Source organism: Triticum aestivum, chromosome 3B, assembly GCF_018294505.1.
Source record: "Triticum aestivum cultivar Chinese Spring chromosome 3B, IWGSC CS RefSeq v2.1, whole genome shotgun sequence".
Taxonomy (NCBI): Eukaryota; Viridiplantae; Streptophyta; class Magnoliopsida; order Poales; family Poaceae; genus Triticum; species Triticum aestivum.
The window spans coordinates 128660747-128672544 of record NC_057801.1 but is presented as its reverse complement, the minus strand read 5'-3'; the positions used below and the strand labels follow the sequence as shown (position 1 = coordinate 128672544).

Sequence of the window (11798 nt, the reverse complement as noted above, 5' to 3'; positions counted from 1 at the left end):
CCTTTACATTCTTGCAAGTTGCATGCTTTACTTTCCGTTGCTCACAAACTCTTTGCATGCTTGCTCCAATTGTGTTGAGATTGCTTGAATTGTGCTAAGTTAGCTAAAATCTGCCAAAGACTAAAATTGGGAAAAGGATAAGTTTTTATTTGGTCAAGTAGTCTAATCACACCCCCCCTCTAGACATACTTTCGATCCTACAGGGGCAAAACTATGAGAGTAAGACGGGGTTTGTTACCTTCGGGATTAAAACCAATAATGTATCATTGAGCCTCTCGGGGCTTTCCTCTCCCTTAACAATTGCAAGAACAGCCCGAGTGACAGCCTCACCACACACATCCCAGTGTCATTGAAAAAAGTGCGCCGGAAATCCGTCTGGACACGGAGCCTTAGTTAGAAACATTTGAAAAAGCGCTGATTTGACCTCTTTTTCATCATATGGGGCCAGCAAGCTTGCGTTCATCGCTGCAGTCACTTTTACAGGGACATGCTCAAGTACTTCTTGCAAACCTTGGATGCCTTCTGACGTATAGAGATTCTTATAAAATTCGAGAGCAAGCTGCTGCATTTCAGTAGGATCATCGGTTACCTGACCATCGGGCCTCTGTAAAGCTTTAATCAAGTTCTTTCTCCTCCGCATCGATGCCCTCATGTGAAAAAAGTCTGTGTTTCTATCCCCTTCTAACAACCATTGCACACGTGTCCGCTGGCGCCACAATATCTCTTCCCTCAAATATAACTCGATCAGTCTATCATTTGTCTTAATTTCAACATGTGACGGTCCAGTTCTTTGTGATTGGCTCCGCAACCGCTCAAGCTCTTTTTTAAGTTTTCTGATTTTGCCACGAACACTGCCAAAGGTCATCCTCGACCACTCGCCTAGGTTCTGCGCTAGATCATCAAGATTCCTGCGCACCTCCTCAACCATAAGATTGTGACCATTGGGCTCCCATGCAGATCGTACGGCCGGCTTTAATTCTGCATGCATATCCCACATAACCTCATAGCGAAACAGCTTGTCCACATGCCTCCCCTGCTCCGGTGCTAGGCTCAACAGTATGGGACTGTGATCAGACGTGGCTGCTGTTAGGTGTTGCACCCCGACCTGGGGAAATAGTGCACACCATTCAACCGACCCCAGCGCTCTATCCAACCAGACTCGGGGAGTACCTCCTAGTCCAGGACATCGTCACTCGACATGGATTGGTATGTGAGCTAGCTGGAAAAGGACCCAGTATTTCTTCAAATGAAAAAAATATTCGAACTTTATTGCAAAAAATGTTTGTGTTTTCCAAAATTGTTCGAGATTTTAAAAAAAGGTTGCATTTAAAAAATACTCCAAATTCGTTTTTTTCCTTTTTAGTGAAATTCATAAATTCAAAATAATATTCGTGTTTACAAAATACACATTTTCTAAAATTGTTCTGATTGTTCAAAACATGTTCCCATTTTCACATTTTTTTCACAAAGTAAAAATGTTCATGTTTTAAAAAATGATAGTGAATTTTAAAACGTACCCATTTCAAATTTTATTCTTGTTTTTCCAAAAAATACAGAATTGTGATTTTTTTTTCATTTTTTCAAACTGTTCAATATTTCCAAAATTGTTCATATTTCACAGAATATTTGGCAATTCATAATTTTTCTAAAATTTCAAAATAAATAAGAAAAAACAAAAAAATAGTTTGATTATGACCTTGCAGTTTGTTCTTAAATATTTGTGTTGGCCACTGGTTAGGAGGGTGTGTTTGTTCGAGTGGCCGACGACATTTGGTCTGGTTTTTTAGGTCTTTGATCCTTCGACTTGTCCTTTTCTGGAATTTTTATTCACGCTTTACAAACACAGGCCATTCCAGTGCAAGTGCCTTTCACAGGCCTTCCAAATAGTTTGATTAACTTCTGGGTTGTAATTGGTCTCTACGCCAACGCCGCAACGAGTTATCTAGTAACTCACAAATCCTAACCACTACATGACTCGTGATGAAATTGCAGCAGGCACATGACAACCTAGTTGTATAACTGACAATATACTTGATGCCTATATTGTTCCTTTTTAACTTGTTCGCTGAATTGGTTTGGTTTGAGTTAAGTATATATATACTATATTGATTTATTTTTTCTGATAAAGAGTGCTTTATTGAAATCCAGTCATCCGTTTTCCTAGTGATTGCTTGGATTTCGGAGGTGAAGGGTGAAGAAGAGTAATTTTGTGTTAAAAATGTTTAGCACTCGGAGTTTGTTTGGATTTCAGCGTATGTTTCGCTAAAATATGTGGTCCAATGTTGTTTGACATAGTTATTGCTAAACCACAAGAATAATTACGTCTCCGTCACAACACACATGCAATTTTCTAGTAAATCAAAACTTTACATGCCTTCCTATATCCATGATCAAATCAAATCACTAAAAATATAACGAGTGTAACGTATGTGTCGAACACGATTATTGTTTAACCAGTAGAATATGTATGCCCCGGTTGGGATGCACGAGCAATCAGTTAGTTCGAGTTATTTAGTAATCTTATAAATATATGAATACACAGGGGTATGCAAAGATAAGGAAAAGTAAGAAGTTTCCAAAAGAAAGGGAAAGTAAGAAAAAAATATAATAATAAATATATTTGTTTTGAGACAAAATAGGGAGGAGCGCTGGCAAACCTTCCATTGTCAATGCAACTGAGAAAGCCCTATTTATTTTATTGCCACTGCAACTGAGAAAGCCCTATTTACCGCACATGGAGGCAAATAATTGGAGCTTCGCACAAGGAGACAAATACTGGGCCCAGTTTGTTTTTTCGTGTTCTATACTTCTATTTCTATTTTCCTTTTTTTGTTCCTTTCTATAATTCTTTTTCTTTTTCTTTTTCTCTTAAAAGTTTATTTTTTTCATAAATTCAAAATTATGACAAAGTTTAAAATTTCATTTTTGGTTCAACTTTCCAAAAAAATTAGAATTTCACAAGTCTGTTCCCAATTTGAAAATGTTCATAACTTTAACTTTTTGTCTCTTCAATTTTTTTCAAAATTCAATAAATATTTGTCTTTTCCAAAACCTTTTGAAATTTTCAAACAAAATTGCATTTAGAAAATGTTCCAATTTCCAATAAATCTTGCTTTAGTAAAATGTTCACACATTCAATGCAAAATATTTTAAATAGTCCAACATTACTCCTTTACATACAGTCGTATCAATCTATATACATGTGAGAATTCATGTACTAATAAGCTCGATGAAGGATGGATGGACTAAGCTGGACGAATGATAGATTGATTGGTACATGAGGTAGCTGGAAAAGGACCCTGAATTTCTTCAAATGAAAAATATGTTCCAAGTTTTTTTCAAAAAAATGTTTGTGTTTTCCAAAATTGTTCGAGATTTTTCAGAAAATGCTGCATATTAAAAATACTCCAATTCTTTTAGTGAAATTTATAAATTCAAAATAATGTTTGAGTTTACAAAATACACATTTTCGAAAATTGTTCTGAATGTTCCAAACAGGTTCCCATTTTCGCAAATTGTTCACAAAGTCCAAAAAATGTTCGTGTTTCAAAGGTTCATGTTTTTAAAAAATGATAGTGATTTTTTTAAAAACAAATCACGTTTTAAATTTTATTCTTGTTTTTCCAAAAATGTATGGAATTCTGAAAAACATATTTACATTTTTTTCAAACTGTTCGATATTTCAAAAATTCTTCTGTTTCGCATAATGTTTGGCAATTCATTTTTTTCTAAAATTTCAAAATAAATAAGAAAAAGCAAAAAATGATTCGAATCTGAACCTACAATATTTTCTTAAATATTTGCGCTGACCATTGGTTAGGAGGACGTGTTTGTTTAAGTGGTTGGCATCATTTGGTCCGGTCTTTGAGGTCTTTAATCCTCCAACTTGTCTTTTTTTTCCCTGAATTTTTACTCATGCCTTACGAATAGCGATCGTTTCGGTGCATGGGCCTTTCACAACCCACACAAATTTAGCCGGCCCAACTACATGGGAAATAAGAAATAAACATTTTAAATAGCCCCACACTACTCCTGTACATAGGGTCATACCAACTTATATGCGTGTGAGGAACTGCATGTAGTAAGCTTGATGAAGGATTGATACATTATGCTAGACGCAGGATGGATGGATTAGTATGTGAGCTAGCTGGAAAAGACCTTAAATTTATTTAAAAATAGAATTAACTCCAGTACATGAGCTAGATGGATGAATTGCTACATGAACTAGCTACAAAAGGACACTAAAATTCTTGAGGATTCCTACCCGACGAAAAGAGAAGAGAAGACGTGACTACGTGAGCTAGATGCATGGAAAAGAGAAGACCCAAGTCACTCACATATTATGAAACTTCACACCTTAAATCCCTCGATCAATGAATGGCAAAATTGCGGAGTAGAATTAACTCCGCTTTACTATATCGATGGCTTGTACATGGAAAAGAGAAGACGCGCCTCACTTCCATATTATAAAATCACCTCGAATGAATGGCAAAATAGATTGAAACCTTTTATTTTTATAATAAAGAAAGGGGGCGGCCCATGTGGCCTAGATTGAAAACATAACAAAGAGGGAGGAGCCGTGGGCTCTGTAGCAATATAAAAGAAAAGTGGCCGGCCCATGTGGCCAGGTTTGGGCGCTAGTGTTTGGCGCGGACGGGCAGAGAGGAGGACCGTCCGTAGCAAAGCTATCCAACGGCCAGCGTGTGTTGTTTGCTGGAGAGAGAGGAAAGAGGCATTAGTAGATTGTTCCCTCCGCCGCCGCCGGGCCAGTCCGTCCCCCTTCTTCGAGTAAAATGCATCATTGCTCCTTAAACTTGCTGGCTAGGTCCAAAACAGTCCTCGAACTTAGAAAGTGTGCCAATACAGTCCCAGTACTTGCTAATACGGTGTCAATATGGTCCTCAAACTCGTTGCACCGGTCCTGGCATACGGTCACGCATACGATTCGCGTATACAACAGCGTAATAGACGTGCCACGTCAGGGTTTTACGTGGGCCCACCTGTAAAAAAAAAATTCAAAAATAAAATGTTAAACGTGGGAGGGAGAATCAAACCTGCGACCTAGCGGTTGTGGGGCCAAAAGCGGCTGCGCACGGTCGAACTAACACATACTGCCCTAGGTCCTGTTCAAATAGGGGTGCAGTCTTTACTTTTTATTTTTTTTCGGAAAAACTTTCAATCTATTCATCTTCAATCATGGCAGTACAACGAATACCAGAAATAAAAATTACATCCAGATTCGTAGACCACCTAGCGACGACTACAAGCACCGAAGCAAGCCGAAGGCGCGCCGCCGTCATCGCCCCTCCATCGTCGGAGCCGGGCACAACTTGTTGTAGTAGACAGTCAGGAAGTCATCGTGCTAAGGCCCCATAGGACCAGCACCCCAGAACAGCAACCGTCGCCGATGAAAAATAACGTAGATCGGAAGGATCCAAACCGAAGACACACGAACGTAGACGAACAACGACGAGATCCAAGCAAATCCACCAAAGATTGATCTGCCGGAGACACACCTCCACACGCCCACCAACGATGCTAGACACACCGCCGGAACGGAGGATATGCGGGGAGACCTTTATTCCATCTTCAGGGAGCCGCCGCCGTCCCGAAATTCTTGTCTTAGATTTCTTTAAATATGTATGTATCAAGACACATATTAGTCTTTATAATCTATTCCCTCCATCCCGAAATTCTTCTCTTAAATTTCTTTAAATATGTATGTATCAAGACATATATTAATATTAGATACATTTGTATTTAAATAAATCTTAGACAAAAAATTTAGGACGAAGAAAGTAAGATTTTTAATTTCTGCCCGTCACCGACTGGCGACCATGGATCGGCGTCGTCCTAGTATTCTCTGCCACCGGCGAGACGGTGAAAGAACGCATGCAGCCGCCAACGGCGACGTCGTCCGCCGTATCTCTGGTTTGTAGAACATCCTCACTACGCATGCATGACGTAGATTAGTAGCACGTATGCATCACACATATGTCCAGATCAATCAGCATGTTTGGGTTTTGAATAATGTGCAGACACTACAACTACATTAGAGCATCTACAACTGGACTTGACAAATCCGACCCCACAAATGCCCGCGGACGCGCCCGGGTACGTCTGCAGACAGTGACTGGTCACGCCTCAAAAAATGCATTCCACATCCGGATACCTCACATTACAAACCTCAAATCCATATTACTACATGCAACGTGAAACCTAATCTAGGAGGAGCTCGTCCGGTTGCGCTGCCCGCTCGTCCGGCTCCGTGCTAGCCATGTCCGGCGGCCGGCTGCGCTCCTCAGAGTGTTGGTCCGGTCGCAGGCAAGGTAGGATAGGGCATGGGACACGAGCCGACTCACGGGACTCGAGGCGTCACCATCTCCCATGCCCTACTCTTCCTTATCGGAGCTCGGAACCCGAACGATCCCAATAGATGTCAGATCAATGACGGATCCGTAGGGGGACGAGCCACCGACGTCCACCATGATGCGGTTGCGTCGCCCGGACTGATGCCCCATACAGGGCGCCGGAGAATGCAGCGTTTGGACGACAGACGGACCGCACGACCTCCAGGGAAGCAGCTACGGTTGGCCTAGCGCCGGATCCATGCATCATTTGGGCGGACGCAATGGATTCCCGACGGATGTAGTCCGAGTGCAGCCGTGTACGGGCCTCCTCCCAGGCGCGGCGGAGTGCAAGCCGGATGTCCATCTCCTCCTCGGGGACATGTGAGATGAGCTTGGGGTTGACGGATCTGGAGCTGAAAGATTCGGATCCGCTGCCCGCCATGCCAGTGACGGCCGAAAGGAGCCGAAGATGAGCTTGGATGACGGAGGGGATTGAAGGGGAGGGGAGTGAAGTGGCTAGGGTTTGGTCCACCAAGCAGATGGGAAGGAATTTATGTGGGTCGGATGGGCCAGCATGGGCCGGGTCCGACGTAGCGGGCGTGCCCGGGCAACCCCATATCCGCCCCCTATTTGGGCTGGATATGGAGAGTGCCGGTCAGCCCGGGCGTTTAAGGGCCCTGGATAAAAAAATCGTGAACAGACAGTGACCGCGCGGCCCGCCCGAACGTATGCGGTGGGTTTGAGAGTTCCGCATGTAGATGGTCTTACTGTACTGTCGTTTGCATGGATATGCTCCATACCTTCTATACATATGGGCCTCTAATTTGGCACCAGCCTGCATTGAGAAAGGTTATATGTAAATGTTGGCCTCTAATTTTGTACGGACCTGCATCATTTGTGATGGTTAGAAGGCACGTACGTTACAGCCAGCCGGAGCTCTCTTGTTCGAACTTTGGAGAGCTCATTTTTATTTTTACCTATTTATTTCCCGTGGTGATAAGTGGACCCTGCACTCATGCAGCACGCCTGATACGCTGCTGTATACACGACCGTATGCCAGGACCTGCGCAACAAGTTTGAGGACCATATTGACACCGTATTAGCAAGTACTGGGACTGTATTGGCACACTTTCTAAGTTCGAGGACTGTTTTGGACCTAGCCAGCAAGTTTAAGGAGCAATGATGCATTTTACTCCCCTTCTTCCTTTCTTCCCAACTCCCACTCCACCCCTCCTCCTTCCGCCATCTATCTTGCCGGAGGGCACTTCGTCTCCGTCTCCCTCTGGTGTTTGTCCATGAATCCGGTTCCGACTACAATCTGATTCTGATTCTTAGACCCACTCCTCCTCTCAATAAGTAGCACCACCAGTCCTAGATAGGAGCACGCCCGTGTGAGATCGCACAAGACCCACCATGTCGCTCAAAGGGTATTACGAAGCCTCGTTGCGTCCGCCCACCGCGGATGCGCCGGCGGCGACAGAGTGGGACTGGGGGGAAGTCCTCCTCGACAGCAAAGCTTACATGGCCGACAAGAAAAACCACACCTCCGCCCACTGTCATTTCAAGAGGAAGCAGGACGGCATGGAGGTGGAGATGTGGGTCACCTTGTGCCTCGCCCCGCCGCCTCGCGTCTCCTATTTCTGCTGCCACGCCTACTGCCCTGACGACCACGGTGGAGAAGAGGCCCGCTTGTTCTTCCGCGAGCCGTCCATGGTGGCCACTGAGGGTAACCTTGCCCTCGTCACCCTCCGCAACGGGCGCTCCCATCCCTCCTCCTCCTTCAGCACCTGCCCCATCAGTGACTACTACGAATACTTCGTCTACCAGGCGGGGGTGCGGGAACTCACCCGGCTCCGGCAACCATCCCGCGAGATGTTAACTGGGGGAGCTGACTGCTTCGATGCCGATTCGATTGCTGTCGTGCCTTACCGCAGCAACATTTCCACCCATGCTCACCCCCACAAAATCCACTCCACGCCCCCCACCCCCATCCTCGGCCCTGCCTCCGCTCATGCCCACCCCCAAAGCTTCCCCTTCACTCCCCCCACCCCCATCCTCGGCCCTGCCTCCGCTCATGCCCACCCCCAAAGCTTCCCCTTCACTCCTCCCACCTCAGTCCTCAGCCCCTCCGTCACCGGCCCTTCTCCCAAGGATGATGATGATGCCTGTGATGCCTATAGAATCGCAGCGCTTGGCCACGACTATTTCCATGACTCCGCCAATGGCCCATACTACCTGTGCATCTATGACTCCAAGACCCAGGCTTGGACCCGCAAGCCAGGTGCTATTCCACAGCCGCCGCCACCATCCGAGTATACGTGCGACATGGCCATCACCATCGGCTGCGGCTCCAGCCGTGGCATCGTGGGCTGGGTCGACCTATGGAGGGGCATGCTCCTCTCCGACGTGCTAGCCGACCACACCCCCTTCCACCTGTTTCGCTATGTCTCCCTTCCCGAGAGGAGGCATCCGCTAAATTCTCTCCCTCTTGCCATTGACATTGCACACTTCTTTAGGGACATTGTCTTTGTCAAAGACTCCGGCACCATCAGGTTAGTCGATCTTCAGGTCCACGCCAACACCAGCAGCCCTTTCTCTGAAACCCCTAGTGGCTGGACGGTGGTCACATGGACCATGGAGGTGGAGGGGCTTCATGGGGATTTGGAAAACCTGGGTGGTTTGCGTTTCAAGCAGGAGCTTGAACTTCATTCTAGTGATATCGAGAACTACAACTTGCCCAATTCTCTCTTCGTCTCCAGCCCCATTCTCAGCTCCGGCAAAGATGTCATCTTGTACCTCCTGACCAATATCAGCAGCGAAACCGACAGGAACTCACATGTGATTGCTGTTGACCTCAAGCTGAAGAAGCTGCTGGGGGTGAAGGAATTCGATATGCAAAGACCCACCAGCTACATACGAACTAGCATCTCCAGCCATCTCATGCCGCCAGGTACCGTACCATTGCCTCCCCGTTAATGATAAATATACGTCGATATGCGTTGCTGAAATTCATTCTTGAGACATAGACCATGACATGAGTTATAGTTTTACCATCTGAGGTCAGTCTGGTGGTTGATTAAAATATACTAGGTTCATATATGACTTCAAAACCGACACCTTTAACTTGGTGACCACAAGGTTTTGTGTTAACAAATTTCCTTTTCTTAACATGGATGTTACTGCTACAGTCTAGAGCTAGAAGCTGTTGTGGACTCTTATTGCATCGCCGGGCTTTGTTGGTTGTGATTTTAAAACAGAAGGGCATTAGTTTCTTTTTCACACCAAAAATCTGTTCTTTATTGTGCAGTTCCAAAGGAGAATATGAAACGACGAGCGCAGGCATCTCTGGGATCCTCCCGCAAGAAGCAGCAACAGCAGCCTGCCGTCACTAACCCAGGGGAAGGAGAGGGTGATGTGGGGAATGCAATGGAATCATAGTATGTGGTTTGTTTGGGTATGAGTGCCTTGGAGGCCTACACCACCATTATGGGTTCTTTGCTTTCAAGTTTCAACACATGCCATCTCACCACAGAAGACGTACCCAGGCATGGTCTGTGGAGATAGTTTCTGTGCTTCTGCTTTATTTTAACTAGTCAGGATCAGAATTTTATTTATTAAGGTTCTTACAGAAGATTTAGTAAGCCTAGGTGCCTGTTTGCCCTACCGATTATTGTTACTAACATGTTGTAGCACGACTTCATGTCCGTGGTTTTTAATCCCCTACTTATGTGGTTGACATTCTGTTAGAGTAGTATTATTATACAAGGTTATGAATGAGACGATGTCATGTGCGTTTTGACCTTATTGTGTAAACTAGTTGTTCGTGGACCTGTCTATGTGTCTGGATATAACACCGTGACAAGTGTCCTTTGTCCACGGTGTTATGTGAGATGCTTCTTGTCAACATGAAGATGGCATGCCAATATGTTTATGTTACTAGTACGTACTAGTTATTCACAAATTCTATGCTGATGAGGATTTAGATTCTGCAGTAGAATGTATCATACGGGTCACTTGGTACAATGACACAACAACACAGCAAGAGCCAAGGTAGACAACTCAAAATGGGCCTTACCATCTTCTGTTCCATGTATATGAACTGTGGAAGAAGTTTTCAGTTGGTCTCATGGGGCAAATTCGTTTTTCGGACTTCGGTTAATTGGTGGATGGAAATTCTTAGTTACGATTTTCTCTTTGGAAGAGCCTGATGTAAATTGTAGATTTATTCACTGTCTTTTTTGTCGCATTTTCTGTTTTGATTTACTTTACTCAGTCAATTTAATGAAACTAGATGACCCGTTGCACCATGGCGTAAAAACTAAATGCAGCCGAAAAGCTTGGCCAATTACCAAAAGAAATGATACAGAAAATGGAGGTATATGTGAAAATACAATGAGTCTTAATTACCGTTCAGAATAGTAAAAGTAAAACATACATAAAACACAAACTTTTTTTTTTCCGTTGTAGTAGTGGATTTCAATCCTACTTTAGGCCCTCTTGGATTAGCAGAATTTGTAAAATATAGGGATAGGAAAAATAGAGGAATAGAGTGGCATGTCATCCTCGATCCTACAGGATTAGTATGAGCGCTTGGTTGTGTGCAGGAAAATCCCTTTTGAAAGCCTTTCAATCAAAGAGGGCCTTAAGGTGCCACCCCTGCCCTATGGGGGGCGCCACACAAACGATCAACACAATCCAAGAACCATAGGGTTTTCCGAGAAAAACCAGGGTACGTTATCCCAAAATGTTTCATATCTCTACTCCTATAAAAGACCGAGTTGGTGGTGATGGTGTGCTTGCCATTTACCAATTTCAACCATCGGATCTGAATCTGACGGATCAGGGGCGAGCTCTGGAACTTTTGCAAAAAGACGTCTGCCAATCTCTCCAATTCGTATCAGAAAACGGCAGAAATCACATATTTGACCTGAGACCCAAATCAAATCACAAACTGACTTGGTCATGAAAAAATTTCACTCTGCTGACCCTTTGGTGTGGCGCCCGACAGCTGGGCGCCGCACCCTACTGTGCATCGCCCTTCCTTTAGGCGTCGCACCTCCTGCCACCGTGGCAGCCCTGGTCCAGTTGCGTCCCCACACGCACCTGTGCAGCGCCTAAGGGCTAGGCGCCACACTTTGACGTGCAGCGCCTAGCCCTTAGGCGCTGCACAGTGACTTAAGCGCGGCCGCCCCAGCCCGACCAGGCAGTTCTTCATCTCTCCGCTCTCTGGACGGAGAGCAGCGGCGGCGCCCCCATCTAATCCCCCCCCCCACATCCCTCTCAGATCTGAAGATTTGATCCGTGGATTCGATCCCCAATCCATCCTACTAGGTAAACTCTTCCGTTCTCTTTCTTTTGCTCCGTAAATTTGTTGCCATTTTAGAGATTTGTCCAAGATTTGATAGAACCCTTGATTTGTTTGGTTTGCTCGATTTAGGATGTGTATTC

At 44.8% G+C, this 11798-nt stretch overlaps 1 protein-coding gene across 1 annotated transcript; it reads left to right on the top strand.

The window, feature by feature from the left end:
- Positions 1 to 7752: 7752 nt before the first annotated feature.
- Positions 7753 to 10110, top strand: LOC123065023 (uncharacterized). Its single transcript, XM_044488397.1, has 2 exons — positions 7753 to 9300; positions 9658 to 10110. The coding sequence occupies exons 1-2, from the start codon at positions 7764 to 7766 to the stop codon at positions 9786 to 9788; spliced, it is 1668 nt and encodes a 555-aa protein (XP_044344332.1). The 5' UTR covers positions 7753 to 7763; the 3' UTR covers positions 9789 to 10110.
- The last annotated feature ends 1688 nt before the right edge of the window (positions 10111 to 11798 follow it).

Coding starts and splice junctions, on each gene's coding strand:
- LOC123065023 (XM_044488397.1), top strand. CDS start 7,764: ATGTCGCTCAAAGGGTATTACGAAGCCTCGTTGCGTCCGCCCACCGCG. Junction 9,301..9,657: donor CAGCCATCTCATGCCGCCAG/GTACCGTACCAT, acceptor TTTATTGTGCAG/TTCCAAAGGAGAATATGAAA.